This window comes from Genypterus blacodes, unplaced genomic scaffold (genome assembly GCF_046128005.1).
Source record: "Genypterus blacodes isolate CSIRO-AG114 ecotype Tasmania unplaced genomic scaffold, CSIRO-AGI_Gbla_v1 ptg000156l_1, whole genome shotgun sequence".
Taxonomy (NCBI): Eukaryota; Metazoa; Chordata; class Actinopteri; order Ophidiiformes; family Ophidiidae; genus Genypterus; species Genypterus blacodes.
In genome coordinates, this window is record NW_027466957.1 from 8,817,501 (window position 1) to 8,828,821 (window position 11,321).

The following is an 11,321-nucleotide window of genomic DNA, read 5'->3' on the forward strand; positions in this document are numbered from 1 at the left end:
CAGAAAAAGCAAGAGCAAGAGCAAGCACCCGCCAGCCGGAGAGAAAGGCACGTCTGTGAATATGGTGAGATGCACTCTTTCTCTCTCTCTCTCTCTCTCTTTCTCTCTTTCTCTTTCTCTCTCTCTCTCTCTCTCTCTCTCTCTCTCTCTCTCGCTCTCGCTCTCTCTCTCTCTTTACATGTGTAATCCCTCTGCCTGTATTCACATGACCGTATGTGTGTGTGTGTGTGTGTGTGTGTGTGTGTACAGCAGGGGTCACTTAGGCATCCAAAACTGAACTCCATGAGCAAATCTGACACCAGGCTGCACGAGATCAACCGCTTTCCCTGCAATGGAAATGGTAAGTGAGGGTTGACATGGAATCGCAAACTCTTATATTCTCTCTTGTATACTCTTCCTCACTCCTCCTCCTCCTCCTCTCTGCAGGTGTGCCTAAGAACCGTCCGGCCAGCATGGACCTCCTCCTCCTCCACTGTCGCCGCTCCCAGACGGATCTGAGGCCCTCTCACGGCCGCCAGCTTCCCCAGATACCCACCAGCCCCGAGGCAGGAGGAGTAGCAGGAGCAGGAGCAGGAGGAGGAGCGGACAGAGGAGGAGATGGAGGAGGAGGGGCAGGAGGAGGAGAAGGGGGAGGAGGAGGAGCAGGGGGAGGGGGAGGAGAGAGCAGGGACCACACCTACACTGAGGTGGGTTTGAGGAACAACCCTGTGCCTCCCCGCTGCCTGGACGACAGCCTGTACGAGACTGTCGGCGTCCGGGACCCCAAGGTGCCGTCCACACCTCCGGTCACGTCCAGTAACACTCTGGCTACAATCAGGGCTGCACAAAGCTCCCCCGGTCTGGCCAGAGGAGCCCGAAATGGGAACGTACGTACACACCACTCGTCTGCACATCCTTTGTCACCAAACTGTTGTCATAAAAACAACCTATCCTCTGTTTTTCTTTCCCTCAGGGCGGCAGAGGGAACGGCGGCGCCGTTAACGGAGCGGCAAGGGGAAGAGGTAACGGGGTGAGTGGGATCAGCAGGTCCCCTCTGGCCTCCATCAATAATCTGACCAACCAAGACCCAGCGGGGGCCGAGTACGCATCCATACGGAAGTTCAAAAAGGTAAAACTGAAGTCAGAACTAACTAATCAATCTTTGTTAAATGTATAGAGTCATATTGATGTTGCTCCATTGATCCCTGGAGGTTGACAAGGGAAACAGGAAAGAGAGCAACGGGGCTGACAGCCAGTCAGACAGCCAATCGAGCGTGAGCGACTCGCCCTCTGCTCCTCTTCATCCTCTTCCTCCTCCACTACACCGCAGTCAGGAGTTTCCACGCAAAGCACTGGAGCCGTTTCACCTGCACGCCTTCCCTAAGGTAGCCCAGTCGCTCTGTGTGAGCTTTGTGTCCATTTAAAGCCAGCCAGCATTCCAGCTTGTAAGTCTGTCTCTTCACCACCAGAGGGCGCTGTCCACAAACTTTCAGCAATAAGGCTCTTACATGTTTCCATATGTATTTTTATTTTATCATTTGAGTCTCCTGATTGAGTTTTGACTTACATTACGATACATTTATTCCTATTTTCCCTAATTTCTTTTTCATTATTCATAGTAGACAGAACATACACGTGTGTGTGTGTGTGTGTGTGTGTGTGTGTGTGTGTGTGTGTGTGCGCGTGCGTGTGTGTTGGGATGACCGTAGGTAAACTGTATACCCACAAGGCCAAAGGTTGAGGCAGCTCTGAAAGGGAAATTGAAGGACAATGATCGGATGGTGTTCGGCCTTTCCTGCTGGCACTCAAATGGGTGTGTGTGCGTATGTGTGTGTTCATTGCAGGCATAAAACTGGTGACTTTGTTCAGTGACTTAAGACAAAGTTGTTTAAACAATTGTGTCTTTGCTGTGGGTGTTAACACAGTTGATGCTCTGCACTGTAAAATGCGAGTGTGTGTGTGTGTCTGTGTGTGTGTCTGTGTGTGTGTGTGTGTGTGTGTGTGTGTGTGTGCGTGTGTATGCGTGTGTGCGCGCGCGTGCGTGCTTGCGTGTGTGTGTGTGCACCTACGTTTCATTCGCTCTGTAACTGCTACATGTTATTGGAGTGGCCAGAGTGGAAGGATGGATTATGTAAGTGCTTGGAAAGCTGCCAAGAGGCTTGTGTGTGTGTATGGTTTGTGTGCAGGCGTGTGTGTGTGTGTGCATTCACGTGTGTTTTCATGAATCCATCAGTGACTCTATCTAAAAACAGGTAGCCGTGGGGATAAATAATGTTCACATATTGAAGCCATTTACTCTGCTCGGCTTCTATTACTCACTTTCTCTCTCTCGCTCTCTCTCTCTCTCTCTCTCTCTCTCTCTCTTGCTCTCTCTCTCTCTATCGCTCTCTCTCTCTCTCTCTCTCTCTGCACAGGAGGTGCACATAAAAATTTAATCATTCTCAGTAAAGTGCAGCCCTGTGTACACACACCGCTGTGTTCTGCCTAATTGGTGTCTAATTGCTCTAGATCACCAACAATGATCAAAGAAGTTAACAGGAGCAGTGTCGTATTTGTTCCCTGTCAATCCCTCTTATTTCTTTATTTATATCAGACTGAAGACTTTTTCTCCTTCAACCAAATACGACAAATACTCAGAAACAAAGCCTGAGAAAAGTACTATTAACTCATGTATGAGTAAGTATTTATGAAATCTTACAAAGTCCTGAAAACATACTACAAAAAGGTATATCATAATTTAAAAATAATAATAATAATAATGCATTTTATTTTTAATGTGCTTTTTACTCTTCAGCAAAGAAGATGAAAACTTTCATAATCGTGCTCATAATCGTCAGATAATTATAAGAATTTTATGTGTCAAATTGATAAAGAATTATGAGAAGATTTGCATAAAACGTCTTAAAGTTCATGGGAGGAAGAACTGATTCAGTCAACATGCCTCCACATGTGGATCCGTCATTACTGAGGCTCAGCTCAGTAACATCTTTCAGTTTTACTTCTGTACGTTCAAGATCGGTTCTTTTATAAAGCGACAGGAGTTCACTGTAGCTATAGAAACAAAGCCAAAACAACAAAGGAAATGTTACAAGATTTGGCCAGCATCTGATTCCTGTTAGGAGCTGGTCTCTGAGCAGCTGTCAGCTGGATGATTTCCGCCCACGCTCTTCATGACAGTGCCACTATTCTTTTGTCTGGATCTTGACATGAAAGCTGCCCTCAGAGAGCAAAATGTATTTCAAAGAATGTTATCGTTTTGACATGGCCGACACGGTGGAAATGGAGGCTTACTTTATGTCAGTGAGGCTTCAGAAGTTTGTTTGGTTAGTGATCATGTTTGGAGCCGTGCAGCAGGTATTTGATTAGAGCAGCTGGTCTAATCATCCCACAGTGTGTCAACCCTCCACGCAATCTGGATCTCTGACCAGAACAAATGTGTAAATGCACTCTCACACACAGACACACAAGCCACTCACACTGTGCAACATGGACTCTGTGTTTCTGTTGAACAAACAGATAAACCGCAGCTCACAGGACAAACACAGGCACAGACAAAAAGGACAAAACTTCACTTTCCTTAAGAAACTTCCGTGGTGTGATGATGTGATGTTTGTCGTTGTTTGTCTTTGTCATAACTGCTCCTTTTTTCAAAATTTTCACCAGGAGGCGGTATTCATGGGCAACGGGGAGCAATACATCTGGAAGCCTCCCGAGGACGATGACATCATCACCTTGCACCCACCTCCGAACCTGGGAGAGAACGGACAGGGGCACCCATTACCCCCAACTGCTAAGGAGGTAATGCCAGAGACAGAGACAAAGAGGGAGAGGGGGGAAAGGGAAGGGAGTGGAGGAGATTGTGTTAGTGGGGAGGGGAGGGGAAGGGGGAGGGGAGCGTATAGGGAGGACCACTCCACGTGGGACGGGAGAGGACGGGTGGTGTCCGTGCAGATGGACAGGTCTCAAATTTGTGAGGTGGGGGCGCTCGGTCGATCGGACTTGCCGTCATAACAGCGCTGCCCTGTGACCTGCATGTCATATGAGGACGCATACAGGGCCCCAGCACTCACACACACCCTCGCCTGAACCTTCAACCAATCAATCTCCCACCAACCCCGCCCCCTGCTCCCAATCATGTAACAGTCTAAAAGGACGGAGCCGATCGTCCATAAATGAATGAATCACCCCCTTGAATTGATGGAGATGTTTGCTTTAGGTTGACCTTTTTGCCTTATCAGTCCACACACACACATATATATAGTGATTGGCTTGGCCTAAGTATACAAGCTACACACTGACCTGTCTATATGGAACTGAATGTCTGGTGTTGAGAGGGGGAAGTCTGCACTCCAATCATGTCACATCCCCCCACCACATATGCTCACACACGCTGCCGCTCCACCCCCACCTTTCCACTCGCAGTCGTCCCTTTTTCTTCGCTCCCAGCTGAGCGTTGAATAGTTGCGTAACTTTAGTCGTGCCTCAAGGGGGTTGGGGGAGTTTGGGGGTGAAGGCGAGTGGACGAAGAGGGGATGTCACTGAAATAGATCACTAACTATTATTAGTCCAGCCTTTGACACAGCTTCTGTTTTCCACAATCATCGTCATCATCATCATCATCATCCCAGGCGGAAGTTTTTTCCATATGTGTAAATTTGTTGGCATCTCTGTAAAATAAGCTCTAGATTCCAGCTAGGAGGAATGGAGTGGGGATTTGATCTAGAATCTAGATGAGCACAAATTGAAGTTGGGAAGAAGTGTCAAAGCAGCATCCTAAGCTGCTGGTAAGTTTCTTATATATTGGTATACGTCAATGCTGATCCTGGATGTATTTGGAATTTGGAGAGTTGTGTGTGGAGAATAAGGGGTTAAGTCTCTGCTGTTTGCCCTCATGGGTTTAACTCCTCCTCTGCAAATCACACTGGGGCACACAGAGCAGCTGGCCTTGAGTACAATCTGCACTCTCTCTCCTTCTCTCTCTCTCTCTCTCTCTCTCTCTCTCTCTCTCTCTCTCTCTCTCTCTCTTTCCCTCTCTCTCTCTCCGTCTCCTCTTTCTGTCGTGGGTTAGTGTTTTCAGTCTGAGAGTTTGTTGTTGCCCTAACTTGCCCATTTACTTTGTATCCTCTGGAGTTTGTCAGTTGCAGCCGTCAGAGGGTGTTGAGTTTCCACTCCCACATAGACCTCCTCCTTTTCTCGGGCGCTCTCTCCTTCGGCTCCACTCCCTTCGTGGTTATAAGGAGGCGCTGCCTCCCCCAACCAATCACGTTGCACAAAGCATGTCGTACCAGATAAATTCCGACTGCTTGCAGACCAAACTTGTGCCATATTTGCTGTTTATGGAGTTGATCGCACACAGATGCATCGATCGTACAAACTGTTGAGCTTTGGCTGATAACCACTGTGACTCTCTAACCCCTCAGTCTAAGCGAAGAGCTAATGCTCTAAAGCACAATCAGAAGAGATGGAGCAGAGACGAGCTCAGGCAGAGGGGAGGAGAAAAGAAAACACACAATGCACAGGCTTCCTCAACAGCTGCAGCCCAGTTTTGAAATCCCCATCATCTTGTGACTTCCTTCCTCTGCTGCACAGAACTGCAAATGCTGTGTTCATAAATTGCACAGACAGACAAGCGCATGCAAAGATACACAGTGCACTCGGTGCGCACGCACACTTGTAGCATACGCCAGGGTCCATGTTTATGCCAAAAGGTCACACACTAGAGATTTGTGAGGGCTGGGTGGAAGCTAGGCTTGAGGTCTGCAGGCAAAGGAGAAAGACAGAGAAGGAGACATCTTCACTCAGTCACAGCTTTACACCGGAACACCAGTTATATCTCCCTAACTTAATCAATGTTGTTTTTTGTAAAATACATAGTTATGGGAAAAAGAAACTTAAAGGAGACAGAGAAAAGAGAGAGAAAGTACAGCCTCCTGTCTCTATGCTCTTAGGTTTTAGTTTTCGGGGGCAGAGCAAAACAATGGCAACTTGTGTGTGCGTGTGTGTGTATTTGTGTATGTGTGTATGTGTGTATGGGGTGAGCACGAGAAAGAGAGAGAGACTTTGCATAGCCAGTGTTTTTCAGGGCCAGTAGAGCAGAGCTGCTGATCTGGGTGTGAACACAGAAGGTAAACACAGCCCCATGTCCCACAATCCTTTGCTCTCGGGCTCTTGAATTCAGTCTGTATCTCAAATAGTATCTCGACACAGAAATGCCAGAGGTCACAACACTGGTTTAGCCAAATTCCCTGCGAGAGGCCGCGCATGCCTTTCAGCTGGGAGTGCTTGGTAACAAATCTTGTGGCGTCACTGAAAGCGCACTGACACAAACGAATGCATTCACACACACACACACACACACACACACACACCTAACTACATTCAAAAACACGCATACATGTGCTTCGACATAAGCAAACTGCACTTGATCCAGGTCCATTAGTCAATACCTCTGAGCTGCTTTTCTCTTTTGAGAGACTTGGCTGTCTTCCAGGTCCTTCACACCACCTGCTGCTCTGCGGCCAAGGCAGTTGTGGTGAAATTTTAACTGGTCGGTCCAAGACCTCCACCGGCTGATAACACGGTTTACTCTCTCTTATCCATACCTGACCAAAATAGGTTAGGTTACTGCACAGAGGAGGCTCTGTCAACACATGTGCAATTTCCAGTATACACACCCACACATCCATGAATCATTGTGCGAGCAAGGATGCGCTCATGTAATGATTTGCACCAGACAAATTATCAGCAGGTGCATGTTTACTCATATGCTGACTTCCTGTGCGCTGACGTCCCACATGTAGTCTGTAAATGCTCAAAACAAACAAACGCAGAACTGTTGGAATTTATGGTGACTGATTATTTACATCCCAGCACATTGCGGCCTGTTGAATATTCCACTTTGTTCAACTTTAGCCAAGCAGAATAACAGTCAGTGTCTATTTCAGGGAGCCTATGGACTGTGAGATAGAGTTGTACTGTAGTTGAGTGACGCCATGTCCCTCTCCTCCTGTCTGTGTTCTCAGATTGCTGACACCTACTCCATCGTGTGTAAAACCCAGAGGAAAAAACCTGCCATGGATTACAGCGGAGCCAAGACCCTCCCACGATCCTTTGGCGGGGAGAGCTCGAAGGGAAACGGGGCTTTACGGGGTCGAGGCCGAGGGATCCAGGGCCAAACCCGTTCCCATGAGGAGCCCTGCTACGAGCCTGTAGGTGACAGGTCCTGGCCTTCATGCGTGGTGGCCGAGACTGACCCTGCGTATGCTACTATCAACACTCACCGGAAACGTGAGCAGGCAGGATCCAATAGCAACACAGTTGGGGGCAGTGCCACTCTAAAGCGGAAGAAGCAGCCACAGCAGCAGCCACAGCAGCAGCAGCAGCAGCAGGCAGCGCCTGGGCCACCTCAAGGTTCAGGACCCCCTGTCCCACCTGTGAGAGGCCCCCCTGGAGGAGAAAACTTCTATGAGACCATCAGCGACGTGAAACAAGGGGGCAGCAGCTCCGGCACCACCACCATCTTCACCTTCAATGACGGGATGGAGATGTACGTCACTGGCCTGTAGCTGGTGGGGACGGGACGAGATGGAGACCCACTGGTACAGAGTCATGACAGGGACCGTCTGTTTATTGGCAAACACTTGACTGTACATAGACCCACTATAGTCAAACAACATGAGGATCCATTTTGTGTTGACATCAGGTTCAAACAGGGTCTTAGTCAAGGTCTAGACTTGATTTGTCTGCACCTCAGAACCAGCCTAAGCCTTGTTGAGTCCCAATGGACCAAATGTGTTTTGACAACAAAAACACAACTCGCATATTCATCTTTAACTTACTGTGTCACCGTACTCACCTTTGTATATCATTTCCCATCATATCTTTATTTTTATATAAATGTGCTACAAGTGTGCTGTGTAAGTCACAACACGCAGACACACAGAAACACACACACCTCTTTGTGGGGGGAACTTATGTAATATAAGCAGATAGATGACAGAGATTTGCTGTGCTTGGCTCTCCCTAAGCAAACATCTGAAACAGGTTCTCTAGCTCACTGGTTGCCTGGTAGAAAGAGTTGCGGTGCCTGACTCACAATTGGTCAGAAAGGCAGCGCTGCTGTGAAACAATCAGAGTACAGCGTCCTAATTTCTAAGTCACCGTCTCTGCGCCCCAACATGTTAAGCAGTGATGATTGCGAAACGTGTGTCGTTTCAGCTCAACATGAATCCTTACATTTAACAGAAATTATTCATTTTCTTAAACAATCCACGCTCTGATTTGGCAAACATTTCTAACCTGAGGCATGATGACACACCCTGACACAATCCCACACAGACACACACACAGAGGCAGAGTTTTGCAGGGCAAAGCAATCAGGTCCGGGGGGGAACTTCCCAACTGTGATATGAGGGCAACAGATTTCACAACTCTGTACCTTACGGAACATTAATCTGTTTATATAGATAAATAAGGGTGTGAAGGGTATCCAAATTAATAAGGAATGTGCCTGCCTGTGCAGTCATGTCATTGGGCACCATAAACATTTGATTAATGACCTTTCTAATGCCACAGTGAACAGCTGTAGGACTGTTTGGCTTTATTGTGCGTTAACATGTTATGGTTCTGTCCTAAGCACAGTCCTTATTCGCTGTCCAGTCACATGTCAAAGCCAGAGCTCCCTACTGTTCACTGTCCTGTGGTTGGAGTAGTAATGGAAGGCCCAGAATCCAAGGAAAATAAAGTGCTGGGCATTAAAATGACCAGCAAGTGTCCTTTGGAGAGTGGCCCCTTCCCTCTCCCCACCCTCCTCCCCTGCTTAAGCTCTGACTTCTCTTCCATTGTAAACACTGTTTCTCCCATGACACTTTGGGGGAACATTTACAAAGAAACAACAGGGGAAGAAATAATAACAGCAGAGGCTTAATAAAGGGTTGCAAAAATAAGAGGCAGAGAGATATCAAAACTGCTCACAGGCTAAGAGATATAGGAGGAAGAGCACCCGTGCAATGAACAGAAGGGTTAAGAAATCTTAAAAGTATGTAAAAACAAAAAACAAATGCACTCTGTATTTTCTTAATGCACTGTTTTCTTACCTATTGACAATGCCATTGTTTGAATAGCTCATGCCACTGCCATGAAAACTACTTTTATGTTGTTAGTGCAATTTTTCCTGCTTGATAAAAAGTGCATGCTTTGATATATGGAACTGAAAACAAATATTGTGGTACCTAACTGCCTAATTGTTTATTGTTTGTTCATTGTTTTCTGTTGTACTATTTTGCCATGCGATGCAAAGCATCATGCAGTTTTCCAAAGCAATGACTTGGGGGGGGGGCAGAGGGAGAGGAGGGGGCAGAGGCTTGAGGGAGGGAGAACAAGAGCAAGAGAAGCCAGAATAAAGCTGAATGAGGATCACTGCAATTGGACAAGGACCCATTGGACCCTCCTCCTTCCAATGTGTGTGCGTGTATGTGTATGTGTGTGAACTTGCACACATACAGGCACACACACACTGCAAAATTGAACCATGTGGGTTTCCAGTTTAGGAGGGGGGAGCAACATTTTGCTTCCACTTGGTTAGGCCTTTCATATCCTCCCTCCCCCAGTTGTGTTCATCCTCCAATAACCAACACAGACCTCTTTTCTCTGCCTCACCTCTCTCCCTGGCTGTGCAGGGGAGGGGCCTTTGATGTCCAGTTCTGAGGACTCAGGGAGTGATATGAGGGACGAAGGGGGGCAGAGGCTGTGGGTCAGGCCAACCCCTGTCTGATATCAGCAATGCACCAACAGCTCAACTACTGTCTGATATGAGAAATGGCTAACAGCTGAGACGCTTAACAAGCTCGGGTTGAAGCTTCCCATAGACAATGTTGGCTGGAAATCACTATCACACATAATCCTTTTTCTCTGGCTGTCACTTTGTGTCACATTTCTCCTGAGGGAAAGCACTGACCCGATCTGTTTGGTTGAACACTGTTGTAATCTGATCGAAGCAGATGCTCGTTGCACAAACAAATACAGTATAAAGATGTAAATGTGTAAAATACTGTGTTCTGATGTTGTTCCAGTTTAACATACAGTATATTTGTGGGGGGGAAAAAGATGGTTATCACAGACACATTGTACTTTGTGGACGCAAAATGTTTCAGGCTTTCCATGCGGTTACAGATACTGTTTGTTAACCGTCTTAAGATATAATTATGGGCCAGTACTGCTGTGACAGCTGTAGCCAATGTTGTTTGTTCTTGAACCACAGGGTTTAGTCAAAAAAATAGTGCATATAATAAAATATAGTGTGATGGTACAGATATGCAAAAGATTGTAATGTTTTATAATAATCTTCATAAAATATTAAAATAAGTTTTTACTTTTTTAATAAAGTGGCACATTATAATGTGTGTGTTTATCTTTCCCCTGTAGTATTATTGCTTTAGACTAGAGAAAACAAGGCATTATCATAACAGTAAAACAAAGTAAACAGATCGATGTTAGGCATAGTCTGCCTTTGTAATAGGTTTTTACACAGTTATCACTGTAGCTTGCAATAAATAGTGAAATTAAGCGATAAAGCAGAAGCAAGCATTTTAAGAATATAGGTCGGATAAGGGGGCTTTGGCATTTAACCAATTTTACAATATGATTGCCCTGTTCTTTGTCATGAAAGGTAATGCTGAGTTTGTGAACATATTTTCAAAGTGATACACGAGTGGTCCTGAGTGAGCTCACCCCTGTGCAAAGGAGGAGACAAGATAACAGAAACACTTCAGGATACATTTAAATACAACAGTAAAACGTGTCCTGTTTGGAATAATATTAACCACTTGTACCCAAAAGCAGTTCAGTGTTCCTCTTAGACTAAGTCTCTTAACACTGAACTTTGATAACTTAATTACACTATTTCATTACACTATTTATTCATTTTTAGAAGGGCATATGGTGAATATATACATAAAGATTATGACCGTGGATATTCAGTTAATCGGTAAGAGAGCGGCGTAATGGTTCATGTCGGTAAAACACGACGGGCACGATCACCATTAGATTTGCAGAGCGGCATTTAAGTGCGCAGTTTGCTGCTTCGGGCCTGCAGGCTGTTTTTCTATCACTCCCTCCCTCCCTCTCTCTCTCTCTCTCTCCCTCTCTCTCTCTCTCTCCCTCTCTCTCTCCCTCTTCGCAGACCGGCTCTTCTTCGTCGACAGACACCGGCCGGTAAACTGTTGGGCACGCCCCCTTTTCCACCAACCCACATTATTTGGTTGACAGAAAAAGTGATTGACGCCCCCGCGCCAGCCAATCACAGGCCGCCTCGCCGTGGACGCATGCCAAAGTGTAATGTTTAT

At 46.5% G+C, this 11,321-nt stretch overlaps 1 protein-coding gene across 5 annotated transcripts in view; it reads left to right on the forward strand.

The window, feature by feature from the left end:
- LOC143013131 (uncharacterized) overlaps nt 1-10,392 on the forward strand; it is a 26,811-nt gene extending 16,419 nt beyond the window's left edge. For 4 of the 5 annotated variants that reach the window (XM_076166624.1, XM_076166627.1, XM_076166626.1 and 1 more), the window contains exons 3-9: nt 4-64; nt 250-340; nt 427-866; nt 953-1,108; nt 1,191-1,364; nt 3,643-3,777; nt 7,002-10,392. In XM_076166624.1, coding sequence (XP_076022739.1) covers nt 4-64; nt 250-340; nt 427-866; nt 953-1,108; nt 1,191-1,364; nt 3,643-3,777; nt 7,002-7,544 — 1,600 coding nt within the window. In that variant the 3' untranslated portion in view covers nt 7,545-10,392. The remainder of the gene's footprint in view (nt 1-3; nt 65-249; nt 341-426; nt 867-952; nt 1,109-1,190; nt 1,365-3,642; nt 3,778-7,001) is intronic. The other variant, XM_076166628.1, reaches the window with a different exon arrangement.
- Nucleotides 10,393-11,321: the final 929 nt, after the last annotated feature.